The following is an 18,301-nucleotide window of genomic DNA, read 5'->3' as shown; positions in this document are numbered from 1 at the left end:
GGCGATGAGTGGAAGACCGCCTTCAAGACTCCCAGGGGCCACTACGAGTACCTGGTAATGCCGTTCGGCCTCACCAACGCTCCGGCGGTATTCCAGGCGCTCATGAACGACGTCCTTCGTGACATGCTGGAGGAGTTTGTGGTAGTATACCTCGACGACATCCTCATTTTCTCCAAGACCCTCGAGGAACACATCCAGCATATCCGCCGTGTGCTGGAGCGCCTCCTCCACAATCGGCTCTTCGTCAAGGCAGAGAAGTGCCGATTCCACTCCGATTCCGTCGATTACCTGGGCTTCATCGTGGAGAGAGGCTTGACCCGAGCTGACCCTCGCAAGATCCGGGCCGTGGAGGAGTGGCCGGAACCCACCTCTCGGAAGGAGTTACAGAGCTTCCTCGGGTTCGTCAACTTCTACCGAAGATTCATCCGGAACTACAGTCAAGTGGCGGAACCGCTTACCAGGCTGACCTCTCCCGCCCTGCCGTTCGACTGGTCCCCAGCGGCGTGTGCTGCGTTCCGCTCCCTCAAGAAGAGGTTCACTTCCGCCCCGATCTTGCTCCATCCAGACCCCAAGAGACAGTTCATCGTAGAGGTGGACGCCTCGGATACTGGACTAGGAGCTATCTTATCCCAGCGGTTGGCAACAGACCAGAAGGTACATCCGTGCGCCTTCTACTCGCGTCGTTTCCTCCCTGCCGAGAGGAACTATGACATCGGCAATCGGGAGCTGCTGGCGGTTGTGGCTGCCTTGGAGGAGTGGCGTCATTGGCTAGAGGGGGCCGAGGAGCCATTTACCATTTGGACGGACCACAAGAATCTGACGTACATCCGTGCTTCCTTTTTGCAAGGGATTGGGGGCAACGGTCAGTCTTTCCTCTGGTTATCATCCCCAGACTAACGGACAAACGGAGAGGATGAACCAGAGTGTGGAGTCTGCTCTTCGGTGTGTGGCTGCCGAGAAACCCGCTTCTTGGAGCCGTTTCCTTCCCTGGGTCGAGTACTCCATCAACTCCATGGTCAGTTCCGCCACCGGCCTCTCACCCTTTGAGGTATCCCTGGGCTACCAACCCCCTCTTTTCCCTGCACAGGAGTCGGAGGTGGCAGTTCCCTCCGTACAGGACCACCTCGACCGGTGCCGTCGGGTCTGGGAGATCACCAGGACTGCGCTGCTCCGGTCATCGGAGCGCGCCAGTCGTGGGGCTGACCGGCGCCGGGTTCCTGCGCCGACGTACCACCCTGGGCAGAGGGTGTGGCTTTCCGCAAGGGACCTTCCACTTCGGTCCTCAGCCAAGAAGCTTAACCCCCGGTTCGTCGGTCCTTTTGAGGTTCTGAAGGTACTCAGTCCGGCGGTGGTGAGTCTTAAGCTTCCTGCGTCCATGCACATTCACCCCGTTTTCCATGTGTCCCGGATTAAGCCTGTCTCTCTCAGTCCCCTGATGCCTCCTGCTCCGGAACCACCTCCTCCCGAGATGGTGGATGGTCACCCCCAGTGGCAGGTCCGCCAGTTGATGGGCGTTCGACGGCGGGGTCGGGGGTTCCAGTACCTGGTGGACTGGGAGGGGTACGGTCCGGAAGAACGGAGCTGGGTCTCCCGCCGGCTCATCGTGGATCCTGGCCTGATCACCGACTTCCATCGTTCCCATCCGGGCGAGCCGGGTCGGGCTGGTCGCCGGGTGGCTCCCGTGGAGGGGGGGGTACTGTGAGGTTTGGTCCGCTCCCCGCCACACGCTCCATTCCTTTAAGGTACTATGTTGATTGATGCATTCCCCGCCACGCGCTCCGTTCCTTTAAGGTGCCGTGTTGGTTGGTGCATTCCCCGCCACACGCTTTTGGAGCAAGTATCAATCTCATCCCGCAGCTGTCACGGTTTGTAATTAGCGCCCCTGAAGGCTTTATATACACAGACCTCCTTGCTATCGATGTTGGGTCGTTCTGGAATACAACTGCATATACCTGCCATTCCCCGTCGCTGTTCCTGTCTTCTTTGTCTCCAGGACCTTTTTGTGGAGAACCGCTGTGGAGAACCTGGTTCCCCGCTTGGAGCTGCGCCTCGTTATCTGCCCGCTTTACGCGTTGCGCTCTGGTGAGTTTTTGGAAACAGTTCCTTTTGGATTATCAGTTTTTTGTGTGTTTGGTGAACACTGAAGAAATACCGTTTTTGTTTGGTACTGGACTCAGCTAATTTGTGTGTTAGGATAACACTGAAGAATTCCGTTTTGTTTCGCACTGGACTCAGCTAATTTGTGTGTTAGAATAACACTGAAGAATACCGTGTTGTTTTTCACTGGACTCAGCTAACTTGTGTGTGGTACACCGAAGATCAAGTCACTTGGGATTAATACTGGACTCAGTCACCTCTCTGCCTCTGTGTGTTCGTTGGGCTGTTTCTGATTTCTCTCTCTCTCCGTTTTTCCACCGTGAGTGAAAGCTGGGAGTATCTGCAGAGCCGCTACAACGTCACATGCCAATTCCTCACCACTATCTACTGGGAGTATCTGCAGAGCCGCTACATCGTCACATGCCAGATCCCCGTTTGTTTGATTACTGTACCTCATCCATCTTGTGACTCTGTAAATAAATACGCCCTAGCTTTGGCTAACTCTGACCTTCCTGTCTGTGCCATTGCGTTTGAGGTCGGTTACAAACCATAACACTTAGTCCACATTGCAGTCGGCTTGTGGGAGGCAAGAAACAGCGTTCGTGACAGGGGAGGGTTGAATTGGATGATACGAAATTGGAATGGGAGAAAATATAGAAAATGGGAGAAGAAGTGGATAAAAAAAAAAGATATAACATCATGAAATTGGCAGATACACAAAGAAAACGAATTGCTTCAGCACAGCAGTATTTTAGATGTTTAGTTACTTTACTTTACAGAACAACAGCGATAAGTACCGGTACGTCTACTTTAAGTGCCGAAAACGTGTTTAGGCGTCTTTCCTAGCCATGCTCAAGTTGCAGAGGACGCCCTAACTCGTCTTTAATATCAATATTTCAAAAATCTGTGATCGAAATCATATTTTTCCTCCGCAGCCCTGAGACACAGTGCTGGCCTCCTCTCAACCCTCTAGCGGTTCAAGAGCGCCATCTGGTGGCCGATCGGCAGAAGCGCCAAACAGGAAGTCATGTGGATGAAGTGGTGATCACCCATATTACTTCCGGGCACTCGCTATAGGTCCCGGGACTCGAGCTCGACACAATACATAGCGATCCGTTGCCAATAACTCGATAAACAACATGATTTGGACGTATATACTATTATACAACCTGGAAATGGACCGGGTATTTCGACATCCCATAATGGAAAACTGTCTACCCCACGCTGATCGCCCAACGGCCCGAGGAGACTGGGGTGAGTTTTAGCGTGTAATATTACCGTGTTCGATACTAACTGATCTGATGAACATATGACCCACATTAGATGAATGGTATAACGCTGCCCACGGAATTATAAACGCCCCCTCGCCCATCCGGTCAACATCAGATGACGTGTAGTAACTTCCAGAAGTACGTCCAGTTGGAATTTTTTATATCGCGCCGATTGCTATCAAACTGTATTTCATCATCAATATAATGCATTTGGGGCTATAAATCACGTTCTGGAGAAAGCTGCAGAAAGAGATGAAAACATACTTATACCTTAGACCATATTTTAGTATGAATATGTGAATGAAAAAGTTTAACGTTGCTACACCATGAACAATACATATAGGACCTTGAATGGGCCCTAATAATGGCAATCTAGCAATAGAATTTAAAAAGTTATAGCCCTGCAAAGAAGGGGAACTTCTCCATGTTAAATAGAGCTGGCAACGGATGGTATATCATGAATTTAGCCTTAGGCAATAGTTGTATTCGTTTTTAGGCACAATAAATAATAAGAAAGCCCAGAGCAGTACTTTGCTCTTTGAGTTTCATTACAAAATGCACATGGCAGGAATATATTCAAGTAAAATAGAATAGATGTTATGGTTTGTAACCGACCCCAATCGCACAACACAAGACAGGTATGAGAGTAAGCCAAGAACTGGGCATTTATTGAAAACACACAGAAACGGCACTGTCCCTTTAAGGGAGAACACAAAATAACTGGATAACAAGAAAGGGAAAAGGCACAGTGCCTTTAAGAGGCGAGCTGGCTAAGGGGAAGGCTAAGGGAAGGCTAACGGAAAACAGGGCCGGGGCAAGGGACAAGGCAGGAAAAGGGAGGACTAGGAGGACTGGACAGGGAGGACTAGGAGGACTAGAGAGGGGAGACAGGGACAGAGGCCCGCGGAGGCGGGCTGGGGACAGGGAGGACTAGGAGGACTAGAGTGGGGAAAACAGGGACAGAGGCCCGCGGAGGCGGGCTGGGGAGAGGGAGGACTGGAAGGACTAGACAGGGAGGACTAGGAGGACTAGAGAAAAAACAGGGTAAGGCCTTGGAACAGGGCGAGGGCTGGAGCTGCATACTGGGACAGAGAAAACAGGGTAAGGCCTTGGAACACAAGCATTAATGAATGTTGCTGCTCTGCAGCTTCTCCCGGGATGGTTCGTCTGAGGAAGCAGACGGTGGACGTCAGAACCGCTCTGCAGATCTCTCTCGGCAGATCTCCGAGGGTGGTAAACGGGACCGAGAGGGAGAGAGGGAGCGGGTTAGCTCAGAGTTCAGTTGGGAACAGAGCAGGTGACAGGAGAGGTGACTTGTCCCAAAAACAGAGTAATCCAAGTGACAGAATCTTCGGTGTATATACACACTGTGAGTGAAGTCCCAAAATACAAATCCAAGTGAATAATATCTTCGGTGTGTATACACACTGTGAGTAACGTCCAAAATACAAATCCAAGTGAATAATATCTTCGGTGTGTATACACACAGTGAGCGATGTAAAGGCCAAATATTATCCCAATGAACTATCCAAAAAGCTGACGCTGGGTGAGTGAACAGTCTGACAAAAAGCTGGATCTCTTCAGTGTCTTTAAACACACGAAAAACGAATAGGATAAAGGACAGTCATAAAAACTCACCCAGGCGCTGTGCGTAAAGAGAGAAGGATCAGAACGGGGCGAGCGCGTCGCCACGGGAAACAGGTTGTCCAAGCGGAGGTCTGAGTGGTGCGCGACTGCTTGGAGTACGCGCCGGTACGGAGGGCGCATCTGGCGCGGAGGTCTGAGTGGTGCGCGACTGCTTAGAGTACGCGCCGGTACGGAGGACGCATCTGGCGCGGAGGTCTGAGTGGTGCGCGTCTGCTTGGAGTACGCGCCGGTACGGAGGACGCATCTTGAGTGCGTCTGAATGCGCGTCAGGAGTGAAGAGCGCGTCTGCGCGGAAGAGCGCGTCTGCGCGGAAGAGCGCGCCGGCTCGGAGAGACGCATCCTCCCGTAGAGTATTAGGAAGCGATGCGCGTCTGGAGTGAAGAGCGCGTCTGCTGCGCGGAGGTCTGGATGCGCGTCTGGGCGTCTGCTGCGCGGAGGTCTGGATGCGCGTCAGGACGTCTGCTGCGCGGAGGTCTGAAGTGGATCACTGGGATACCTCCCGTGGAAGTTTAGAGAGCGCAGTCCAGTGTCTCCCTCAGGCAACGGCGACAGGAGGCGAAGGCTGGAGCGCATCTCACGCCGGAGATGAAAACAGCATAAACAGACAGAGGACCTCCCGAAGGAGTCTTGGTGATAGAGAATATGATACGGAATGATACGGCACGACCCGACAAGGGACAGAGGGGAAGAGCGAGGTACTTAAAGCCCACAGGGGAACTAATTAGAATAAACATCAGGTGCGTGAAGGTAATTGATACTTGAACTAAAAGTGTGTGTTCGGCACCAGACCAATCAAACACATAATGACAGGTAGTCCAAGGGTGTGGCTGCTGAAGAGAAAACGAACGCGAGGGTGGGGGCTAGTGAGGTGAGGAGAATGCAATTGATTAACAGTAGGCTTAAAGGAAACGAGCGAGTAGGTGAGCAACAGGCTTAAAGGAACAGAGCGAGTAGGTGAGCAGCAGACAAAACCTCACAGTACCCCCCCCTCCACGGGAGCCACCCGGCGACCCAAAAATACAGACAGAGTGGTAGGGGACAAAACAAGGCAACAAACAAAAGGTACTGGGCCAAGCCAGCAGGGGAAGCCACAACAAAAGTGGGGCCAGCGACTGGGGCAGGGTAGCCGAGGGGTAACTAGGGAAGCCGAGGGGTAACAAGAGGAGCTGAGGGGTAACCATGGTAGCTGAGGGGTAAGTAGGGTAGCTGAGGGGTAACTAGAGGAGCTGAGGGGTAACCATGGTAGCTGAGGGGTAAGTAGGGTAGCTGAGGGGTAACTAGAGGAGCTGAGGGGTAACTACCAGGGCACTGGTAGCTACAGGGCCTATGCTAGCTGTAATGCAACATTAACAAAGAGGCTGCGCTAGCTGCCGGAGCTAGGCTAGCTGACAGGGCTGGAACAGGGGCACTGGAAAGGGGAACAGGGAAGGGACTAGCAGAGGGAAAGGGTAGCTGCCAGGGCACTGATAGCTACAGGGCCTATGCTAGCTGTACTGCTACATCAACATAGAGGCTGCGCTAGCTGCCGGAGCTAGGCTGGCAGACAGGGCTGGACCAGCATGAGAGAACAAGCTAGCTGGAAGGACAGTCCTAGCTGTGGGGAACTGACCTTGCTAGCTGAAGGGGCAGACCTAGCAGTGAGAGAAAACTGACCCTGCTAGCTGAAGGGGCAGTCCTAGCAGTGGGAGCAAACTGACCATGCTAGCTGAAGGGGCAGTCCTAGCAGTGGGAGAAAACTGACCTTGCTAGCTGAAAGGGCAGTCCTAGCAGTGGGGAAACTGACCTTGCTAGCTGAAGCGGCAGTCCTAGCAGTGTGAGATAAACTGACCTTGCTAGCTGAAAGGGCAGTCCTAGCAGTGGGAAACTGACCTTGCTAGCTGAAAGGGCAGTCCTAGCAGTGGGAGAAAACTGACCTTGCTAGCTGAAAGGGCAGTCCTAGCAGTGGGAAAACTGACCTTGCTAGCTGCAAGGGCAGTCCTAGCAGTGGGAGAAAACTGACCTTGCTAGCTGAAAGGGCAGTCCTAGCAGTGGGAAAAAAACTGACCCTGCTAGCTGAAGCGGCAGTCCTAGCAGTGTGAGAAAACTGACCTTGCTAGCTGAAAGGGCAGTCCTAGCAGTGGGAAAAACTGACTTTGCTAGCTGAAAGGGCAGTCCTAGCAGCGGGAGAAAACTGACCTTGCTAGCTGAAAGGGCAGTCCTAGCAGTGGGAAAACTGACCTTGCTAGCTGAAAGGGCAGTCCTAGCAGTGGGAGAAAACTGACCTTGCTAGCTGAAAGGGCAGTCCTAGCAGTGGGAAAAAACTGACCTTGCTAGCTGAAAAGGCAGTCCTAGCAGTGGGAAAAAACTGACCTTGCTAGCTGAAAGGGCAGTCCTAGCAGTGGGAAAACTACACAAAAGGTGGAGGCCAAGCAGAGGGACCGGGTTAGCTGCCTGGGCATGGCTAGCTACAGGGCCTATGCTAGCTGCAAGGGCTGCACTAACATAGAGGCTGTGCTAACAGCCGGGGCTAAGCTAGCAGACTGGGGCCATGCAGAGGGACTGGGTTAGCTGCCAGGGCATGGCTAGCTACAGGGCCTATGCCAGCTGCAAGGGCTGCATTAACATAGAGGCTGTGCTAACAGCCGGGGCTAAGCTAGCAGACTGGGGCCATGCAGAGGGACTGGGTTAGCTGCCAGGGCATGGCTAGCTACAGGGCCCATGCCAGCAGCAAGGGCTGCATTAACATAGAGGCTGTGCTAGCAGCCGGGGCTAAGCTAGCAGACTGGGGCCCTGCTCAGGGACTGGGTTAGCTGCCTGGGCATGGCTAGCTACAGGGCCTATGCCAGCAGCAAGGGCTGCATTAACATAGAGGCTGTGCTAGCAGCCGGGGCTATGCTAGCAGACAGGGGCCCTGCTGAGGGACTGGGTTAGCTGCCTGGGCATGGCTAGCTACAGGGCCTATGCCAGCAGCAAGGGCTGCATTAACATAGAGGCTGTGCTAGCAGCCGGGGCAAAGCTAGCAGACAGGGGCCATGCTGGTAGTAGAGGCCTAACAAGCTGCAGGGGAGCCAACAGGGCTAACAGGGAAGCTAACAGGGCTAACAGGGGAGCTAACAGGGCTAACAGGGAAGCTAACAGGGCACAAGAAAAAAAAAGGCAAACTCAACATACACCGTCTGTGCTGGCTGGGGTCGTCGATTTGGTCAGGTCGTACTGTTATGGTTTGTAACCGACCCCAATCGCACAACACAAGACAGGTATGAGAGTAAGCCAAGAACTGGGCATTTATTGAAAACACACAGAAACGGCACTGTCCCTTTAAGGGAGAACACAAAATAACTGGATAACAAGAAAGGGAAAAGGCACAGTGCCTTTAAGAGGCGAGCTGGCTAAGGGGAAGGCTAAGGGAAGGCTAACGGAAAACAGGGCCGGGGCAAGGGACAAGGCAGGAAAAGGGAGGACTAGGAGGACTGGACAGGGAGGACTAGGAGGACTAGAGAGGGGAGACAGGGACAGAGGCCCGCGGAGGCGGGCTGGGGACAGGGAGGACTAGGAGGACTAGAGTGGGGAAAACAGGGACAGAGGCCCGCGGAGGCGGGCTGGGGAGAGGGAGGACTGGAAGGACTAGACAGGGAGGACTAGGAGGACTAGAGAAAAAACAGGGTAAGGCCTTGGAACAGGGCGAGGGCTGGAGCTGCATACTGGGACAGAGAAAACAGGGTAAGGCCTTGGAACACAAGCATTAATGAATGTTGCTGCTCTGCAGCTTCTCCCGGGATGGTTCGTCTGAGGAAGCAGACGGTGGACGTCAGAACCGCTCTGCAGATCTCTCTCGGCAGATCTCCGAGGGTGGTAAACGGGACCGAGAGGGAGAGAGGGAGCGGGTTAGCTCAGAGTTCAGTTGGGAACAGAGCAGGTGACAGGAGAGGTGACTTGTCCCAAAAACAGAGTAATCCAAGTGACAGAATCTTCGGTGTATATACACACTGTGAGTGAAGTCCCAAAATACAAATCCAAGTGAATAATATCTTCGGTGTGTATACACACTGTGAGTAACGTCCAAAATACAAATCCAAGTGAATAATATCTTCGGTGTGTATACACACAGTGAGCGATGTAAAGGCCAAATATTATCCCAATGAACTATCCAAAAAGCTGACGCTGGGTGAGTGAACAGTCTGACAAAAAGCTGGATCTCTTCAGTGTCTTTAAACACACGAAAAACGAATAGGATAAAGGACAGTCATAAAAACTCACCCAGGCGCTGTGCGTAAAGAGAGAAGGATCAGAACGGGGCGAGCGCGTCGCCACGGGAAACGGGTTGTCCAAGCGGAGGTCTGAGTGGTGCGCGACTGCTTGGAGTACGCGCCGGTACGGAGGGCGCATCTGGCGCGGAGGTCTGAGTGGTGCGCGACTGCTTAGAGTACGCGCCGGTACGGAGGACGCATCTGGCGCGGAGGTCTGAGTGGTGCGCGTCTGCTTGGAGTACGCGCCGGTACGGAGGACGCATCTGGAGTGCGTCTGAATGCGCGTCAGGAGTGAAGAGCGCGTCTGCGCGGAAGAGCGCGCCGGCTCGGAGAGACGCATCCTCCCGTAGAGTATTAGGAAGCGATGCGCGTCTGGAGTGAAGAGCGCGTCTGCTGCGCGGAGGTCTGGATGCGCGTCTGGGCGTCTGCTGCGCGGAGGTCTGGATGCGCGTCAGGACGTCTGCTGCGCGGAGGTCTGAAGTGGATCACTGGGATACCTCCCGTGGAAGTTTAGAGAGCGCAGTCCAGTGTCTCCCTCAGGCAACGGCGACAGGAGGCGAAGGCTGGAGCGCATCTCACGCCGGAGATGAAAACAGCATAAACAGACAGAGGACCTCCCGAAGGAGTCTTGGTGATAGAGAATATGATACGGAATGATACGGCACGACCCGACAAGGGACAGAGGGGAAGAGCGAGGTACTTAAAGCCCACAGGGGAACTAATTAGAATAAACATCAGGTGCGTGAAGGTAATTGATACTTGAACTAAAAGTGTGTGTTCGGCACCAGACCAATCAAACACATAATGACAGGTAGTCCAAGGGTGTGGCTGCTGAAGAGAAAACGAACGCGAGGGTGGGGGCTAGTGAGGTGAGGAGAATGCAATTGATTAACAGTAGGCTTAAAGGAAACGAGCGAGTAGGTGAGCAACAGGCTTAAAGGAACAGAGCGAGTAGGTGAGCAGCGGACAAAACCTCACAATAGACAGAGTAAAGTAATGTAATAGTGCAGTGCAATAAAATTGTTATTATCTACAGTCAACAATCACAAGCAGCAGAGTGTATTGAAAGGCCATGGTGAAGAGGTATGTTCTTAGCTTATTTATTTTTTAATTTTTCAATATTTAAAGATCTAGCCTCCCTAAATAATGATTTTGTTTCTGTTAAAATGTACTATCTTCCAAAATTCTTCATGATTTGAGTAAGAAATTAAGTCTAAATATTAATTTGATTTGGTGTTCCTCACAGATGACCAATGAGACGGTCCCCAGGGCACCTAGCAAGATACCAGGCTCTCTTCCTTTCCTAAAAACAAATAGTTCAGGGGAAAACCTAGGACTTAATTAAAGTTTTTTGAAGGGTGCATGTTTATCGATAGGAAGGTCTTTCTTAATAATCCAATGCTGATTCAACATCTGGGATTATAATGGAGGTATTTACAAAGGCTTCATCGTTAAAGTTTCTCAAACTGCTCTTGACAACAACTCAAGATTGTGTTTGCATTAAACAAATACTCCTAATGTAGGCTATTGGACAATGATCAATGAATCATTAATACCTACAGTAAGTGAAAAATGTTAAGTAATTGTATTGCTCTTATTAGCTCAAATTAAGTCAATCAGAGTAGACTTTTTAGATTGTGGGTTCAGTGATCACTTGAGATCAAGATTGCCACAGACAATTTTAAGATCATTTGGGGCAGTAGACAACCAATCAATCTTAGAATAACCCAGAATTATCAATAATGAATTAACATAATGAGAAAATAGAACAAACAATCAATCCCCTTCCAGTTCTGTCAATTCTGAATAAATTGTAATCACTTCTTTATCACTAATGCTTTTTTTCCCCAGGATATCTTGATCTGTTTGTGACATCAAAATATTTTAGTGATAAATTTTTTCAAGCCAAAGCAAACTGAAATATTTTATAAATATTATTCGAATATTCAAATGAAGGGATCCCAGACCTTTTCTGGTTTTAAGGGAATGTACTGTAGATTTTAGCAGGTTGTAGTGGAAGGGATAAAAGGGGGATAAAAGAGGCCAGTACATAAGCTGCTGCTAGAGTAACAACGTCATGCTTTCAAAGTTGTTTCCGGTGCCTAATAGTAGTTCTAATGGGGATAATTATGGTGTATATTTGTTATAGCAAGCTTTATTGCATATACCCTGCTCTGTTACCCATGCTGTACGAATTTTTAACTAAAATGTTTGTTGCCTATACTCAATGTATACCTACAGTACCTACTGCTTTCACTGTCTCATAACTACCTACATCAAACTATAGTCTACCCATAAAACTTGATAGCATGCACAATAATGCTGTATACACAATATACATATTGGCCAAATGTTGAATGCATCAATGGAGGGCAGGGATTGAGCGGTAGAGCGAAAGAAGCTCCAGATCTGTCCTTGTGGCAGAAAGCAACAACAGTAAAAGGCCTCAGAATACATCAGGGAAGGAAGAAGTGCTTAGTAGAGGGAGTGTGGGTAGAATACATCAGGGAAGTAAGAAGTGCTTGGTAGAGGGAGTGCAGGTTTGCCACATTGATCAGTACTTCTTGAGAAGTCAGCTAAGTCAGTCGGTTGAAGTCCAGTGACCACCAGAAAACCACAGTTTGCAGGATATCAGTAACACTACCAGCATGCCAGTCAGAGAGAAGAGCTGTGAGCAAAAAGTTGGAGTTAAATTGCCTAGGGCAAATGAAAGGAAAGAATGGGAGATGGTATGGATTTGATGGGCTTAAAGGAACAGTAGTAAATAAATTAGAGAAGATGGGAGGCATTATTTATGAATATGGTGCTGAAGGATTTGGAATAATTGAGAGAAAGAGGGTGGAGAGTCAGTTTGAGACGGCAGAAAGAAATAGGGAAATTAGTGAAGGGGAGGAGACAGCTAAAACAGCAGTGTAGAGAAAGAGGGAATTATATGTTTTGCAGGAAGAGCTAGTAGTACTCAGTACTCAGATGGGCAGAACAACTTACTGTAGGAGGGAGAGAAAGAAGGAGCAAGTCAGGACAGCATTTTATAGGGATCCATATAAGTTTGTTAAAGGAATGTTCAGCCAAGGAAAGGGCTGGCAACTCAAAGCTTCAAAGCAAGAGGTAGAGGAATATTTAGAATAGAAACAATAGAGAAATGGGCCTTCCTCCAGATATAGAATAGAATAGAATAGAATAGAATAGAATAGAATAGAATAGAATAGAATAGAATAGAATAGAATAGAATAGAATAGAATAGAATAGAAATACTTTTATTATCCCGTGGGAAATTAGACACTGCAAATCGCTCAACATTTAAACATTTAGACAGGACAGGTCACAATTTAGAATGATAACACAAATCAAATCAAGTTGCCTAGGATAAGAGTAGAGTAAAATAAAATAGGATAAAATGAAATGAAATAAAATATACAGAAATAAATACAGTAAGAATATACTGAGCATACTGAGCATGGGGTAAACAATTTGGTCAATATAATTATAATTTACATCTAACTAATGAAATATGAAATATATATTCCAGTATTCACAGTGTCACAAGGTGCAGTATGCTTTAGGTAGTGTATTGTCCTCCTTGGGTTCCAATAAGACCTAGATCTATGTCTGGCAGCCGTCGCTGCCCCCTGTTGTGGAGCCTGGAGGCCGCTAGTCGCGTCCTCCTGCCACTAATGAGCTGCCGCTCTGTGCTCAGTGATGCAGTGAGGCACAGTGATGCATTATATAGTCTGATGGCTGTTGGAATGAAGGACTTCCTGTGCCGTTCAGTGCTGCATTTGGGTAGTGTGAGCCTAGCACTGAACATGCTCCTCCTGTCAGCCAAGTCTGTGTATAGTGGGTGGGTGGGGTTTTCCCTGATGGCCTGGAGCTTAGCGAGGCTCCTCCTCTCCGCCACCCTCGCTAGAGAGTCCAGCTCCACCCCAACCACGCTGCTGGCCTTCCTGACCAGCTTATCCAGCCTGGTTGTGTCCACTGCTCTCAGTCCGCTGCCCCAGCAGGTCACAGCGTACAAGAAGGCGCCCGCCACCACCGACTCATAGAACATCCTCAACATCCTTGTACAGACATTGAAGGATCTCAGCCTTCTGAGGAAGTAGAGTCGGCTCTGGCCCTTCTTGTACAGTGCTTCTGCATGTTTTGACCCGTTCAGTTTGTTGTTGATGTGCACACCGAGGTATTTGTACACCTCAACCATGTCCACATCAACTCCCCTGATGGAAACGGGGGTCACAGGTGCACTCCTCCTCCTCCCCAGCTCCACAACCAGTTCCTTGGTCTTCGCCACATTTAGCTGCAGGTGGTTTTTATCGCACCATGTGACAAAGTCCACTACCAGTTCCCGGTATTCCCTCTCGTCACCGTCCTTTATACATCCCACTATCGCAGAGTCATCAGAAAACTTCTGAAGGTGGCAGGACTCTGACCGATATAGATAAAATGGTGGATATTAGGCCACCAAGGTGGAAGGAAGTGGAAGCTGTAGTAAGGCGTGCAAATGCTTCTTCAGTCCAAGGGCCGAATGGAGGCCCCTACCGGGTCTATAAAAGTGCGCCTGATGTACTCAGATTCTTGTGAAGGTTATTGAGAGTAGTATGGTATAAACACTTTATACCAAAAGCTTGGTGTAGAGCAGAGGAATCCTAATTCCCAAGGAGAAAGAGTCCTTACTGTTAAGCCAGTTTCTGACCATATCCCTCCTGAATGTAAAAGATTATCTTGGTGTCGTGGCACAGAGGCTCGCAAATTACATAGAAAGGAATTGTTTAATAGTTACCACAGTGCAGAAAACAGAAATCCCAGGGTTTGCCTAATGCATAGAACACACAAGTATGATATGGCACCAGATTCAATAAGCCAAGACCAAGATAGATAAAAGGGATTTAATTGTGGTATTTTTAGACCTGGCAAATGCAGAGTGTCAGAGTGCCAGGGGTGATTGTAAACTTGGTGAAAGCATACTTCCTAGATATTATACAATATATAATACCGTATACAATATGCTTTAGTACTACATGCTTTTACAACAGCATGGCAGAGACTAGAGATAGGCATGGCAGGGTGTACTATTTCCCCACTAGCATTCACAATGGTGATGGAAGTAATTATTAGAGCCTCAAAATGGGTGGTAGAGGCGGTCGGGTGGCGTAGCGGAGATTGCGCTCGTCACCAATGCAAGAGGCTGCGGTCTCGACTCCCGGAGTCAGCATTGCCTATGGCTTGGGCCGATCGTCATACTAACTCGTTTGGCTGAGTTAGCGGGAGGGAAGTCGTGGGTGGGAATCTGGCGTTGTGGACAGCGACGCCTACAGGTCAGGTCTGGGCGCCTGCTCAGCGAAAGGCAGGAAGTGGTGAAGGCAGCGTGACCTCCCACACGTTACACTTCACCAATGAGAGTCCTCGCTGCCAGGTGAAAAGAGAGCCGCTGGCTGTCTCCGCATGTGTCGGAGGAAGCATGTGGTAGACTTCAGGGTTCCCTTGTACCGACCAGTAGGGGGAACATGCGCACAACAACCAGGTAGGGGAGGGGGGGAATTGGCATAACGACTAAATTGGGATGGGGAGAAAAGCAGAGAAAATTAGGCAGAGAAAAAGAGGATTACAATATATTTTTTTAATGGGTGGTAGGTGGGGAGAGAGGGCAGGGAGGGCTGCGCCTCCCACCAATTAGGGCTTACATGGATGACATGACATTAGTGACCAGGACAGTGCCTTGAACAAAAAGGTTACTAGAGAAGTTAAATGATAATCTCAAATGGGCTAGGATGAAGATTAAGCCTAGTAAATCGAGAAGCATTTCATTGACCAGAGGGAAGGTAAAGGTAGTAGAGAAAAGGTTTTACATAGATGAGGAGGAAATTCCATCTATAAGGGACCACTTTATACATACAATATTGCACTTTACTGTTACATTTGGACTCTGGTTGGATGCCAAACTTATTTTCATTGTGCTGTATAATAATTATAATAATATAATAATATAATATAATAATAATTATATTATAATGATATAATAATACATTTTTGTCTAAAATAAACATCGAAATCCAATTTAATCTTATCATGATGATAATTTGATGATGATTGTTTTATTATCAAGCCTGTGTAGGCGGTTTGGCATGGCTCCTTCTAACTGTTGGTGTCTCCTGCCCTCTAGTGGACGGAATAGATGTGAGCAGCACAGCCACCTTGTATAAGAGCTTGGCCCAAGCTGCACCAGAAATCAAGCAATGTGTGGACGCCTGCAACTTCATTGCTGAGAGCACACGGCAACAAAACGATATTGGATCTGTAAGTTGTGTCTATACCTGTCTCTAAATCTTTCCCTCACTTAACAATGTCCAAATAATTTAACCCTTGCAACGAGGAACCTTGTGCTGTACTGTAAGTCCGTACATACCATGTATTGGCAGTTGTAAAGTTAAAGTGGCACTTGATCAAAAAACAATGCTGATTTATTTTGCACATAATCTCATGCGCATCCAAAAACTTTTTTCCAAAAACAGATATTGAGAGTAGATGAGTTTGAATATGGCCACCAGTGATGTCATCTGGGACATTGAATCCTTGTGTTGTGTTAACAACTCCAGCTCTCAATAACTGTCAAACTAAATGTATGTGTTTAGAGTTTTGGGATGTGTGTGAGATGATGTACAAAATAAATCAGCATTGTTTTTTTATTTAAGTGCCCCTTTAATCCTAATCACTTGGGTGTGCAAATTCTATATGTTCGTGTCTCGTGACATTCTATACTGTCTTTAACTGTGAATGTAAGCAACACTTAAATTTATAAATTGTAGCTAGGAAAACATTGTTCATCAGAAACAGAACAGACAGATGAACAATGTTCAGATAAGAGCACAAGAACACAAGAGTATAATAACACGACTAACTGACGTAATTGGCCCACAGACGTCAGATCAGCTGCTCCTCTGACAGCACTACACCTGTACTTAATGAGAGAGCGGGATAGGGAGAGAGAGAGAGAGCACAGCCAGGCAAGAACCGTGACAAGAACAGGCTTATGGTTCTTCCTTGCAATGATTACATTTTTAAATCTTTTGTAAAAAATATTACATTTTTGATGGTTCATTATTTAAAAGTGCTGTAAGTGGTATTCATTTTGCTAAAATATGTGGTCTACGTGTTCAAATAATAGCTCTACAGTCATCACTGATATAGAGTAACATGGGTTTCTCAGTCCCTCAGCTCTGCAGTAAACACAAAATACATTCCCACTTTATCCAATCAGGATACAGATCTCCACACAGCGAAAATAGTCAAAAATAAGAAGAAAAAAGTAAATATGTGTTTGAAACAATTAGAATATCTGCCAGTGCAGTACGCAAATTTGGCTTGGCAAGATTTCTTGAAATAAAGTGGGAAGATACCAACAAATGTATTTTGTGTTTACTGCAGAGTGGAGGGACTGGGAGACCCATGTTACTAAAAAAAACATTTTATATCAGTGATGGCTGTCAGAATGTAGAGATATTTAACACTTATTTTGACCAGAAAAATACAACTCACTTTCACCTTTATTGACAAACAGGAAAGGGAAAGCTGGGTGCTGATCGGCAAGATGATTGACAAGGTGTGCTTCTGGGCGGCCATTCTTCTCTTCTTCTTGGGGACAGTGGCCATCTTCCTCACAGGACACTTCAACCAGGTGCCAGAGTATCCATTCGCAGGGCAGACCAAAAGATATGCCCCCAGTTAAAAAAGAAAAAGAAAACAGAAAGCCTTTAGCACTAATAACACAAATGTTATTAAGGGTATTTGCACCTCCTGCTCTCTGTAAGAGTCCTGCTCTCTGTAAGAGTTTGTGGTCTTGCTAATTTCCGCTCTTAACTTCTCTTACTACGATCTTATTTATTATGAAATGTGTTTAGACGGCTGCGAGGGGTATTGTCTTGATATCGTTGTACCGTGTTTTCTTTTTTTCTTTTTTAAAAATAAATATTTAAATCTGTCCATTGTGACACACTTAATCACTTCTTATTACAACATGTGTGACTTGTATAATATGTTTCTGACAATCCTATGACGACGACAATATGTATGACTTCAGTACATTGTATAACAGTAGAAAAGAAAACGTATTATATCGCCATTGTATCATATCTCCAACTTTTCAGGAATTGAGAAAACTGGCTGATTTGACATGAACTGACCACTAGCCTAGCTTAGCACAAATGAATGGAAGCAGATACAGACATAGTTGATACTTAGTGATACATAGTTAAAGGGGAACTATGCCCAATTTCAGAATTCCTCTGTTATTCCTCTGGTCTATGACAGTACAAACATATTTGTGAAAATTAGCAACCCTCTAAGTGCTAAAACTCAACTTGTGATGTCAACAAGTATAAAGTCTGGTGGGCGGCCGGGTAGCGCAGCGGACTAAGCGTCTGTCTACCACCGCAGAGACAGTGGGATCGAATCCAGCTGCGGTACCTCTGGCTTGGTCGGCCGTCCATACTGACACAATTGGCAGTGTCAGCGGGTGGGAAAGCCGGTGGGGTGGGTGCTGGTCGTTGTAAATAGCTACTCCTACAGTTCGGTCGGGGCGCCTGCACAGCGAGGGAAAGATCTGGGGGAGGTAGTGTGACCCTTCCACACGTTACACTCCCCCAGTGAGAGTCCACACTGCCAGGTGAAAAGAAGCGGTGACTACACATGTGTCGGAGGAAGCATGTGATAATCTCCACCCTCCCAGACCGACAGTAGGGGGTAGAGTGCACAACGACCAGGAAGGGGATTGGGAATTGGCATAACGACTAACATTGGGATGAGAGAAAAACGGAAAAAGGAGGGGGAAAAAGATAATACAAAAAATAAAAAAGTATAAAGTCTGGTGCTGCTCCATAGACATTGAATTGGGAAAGATGTTATAGATGACACTGACAGCACCCAAGTTAATGTTCATCGGTACATTTTCTGTTTCAGAACTGAGAACCCTATGGAGCAACTCCAGACTTTATACCTGATGACATCACTAGTTTGAGTCTTATTTCTGCTTTACTGTAGATGAGAGTAGCTCATGTTCACAAATATTGA

At 47.9% G+C, this 18,301-nt stretch overlaps 1 protein-coding gene across 1 annotated transcript in view; it reads left to right on the top strand.

The window, feature by feature from the left end:
* Positions 1-16,961, top strand: part of chrne (cholinergic receptor, nicotinic, epsilon) — a gene marked incomplete at its 3' end in the record, with an annotated part of 90,813 nt that extends 73,852 nt beyond the window's left edge. Inside the window, exons 11-12 of the mRNA XM_084319675.1 lie at positions 15,399-15,532; positions 16,794-16,961. Of these exons, the coding sequence (XP_084175801.1) occupies positions 15,399-15,532; positions 16,794-16,961 (302 nt within the window). The remainder of the gene's footprint in view (positions 1-15,398; positions 15,533-16,793) is intronic.
* Positions 16,962-18,301: the final 1,340 nt, after the last annotated feature.

The sequence above is a fragment of the Notolepis coatsorum genome (assembly GCF_963971535.1).
Source record: "Notolepis coatsorum genome assembly, chromosome: 8".
In the NCBI taxonomy this organism is placed as follows: Eukaryota; Metazoa; Chordata; class Actinopteri; order Aulopiformes; family Paralepididae; genus Notolepis; species Notolepis coatsorum.
This window is presented reverse-complemented; position numbering and strand designations above follow the sequence as displayed.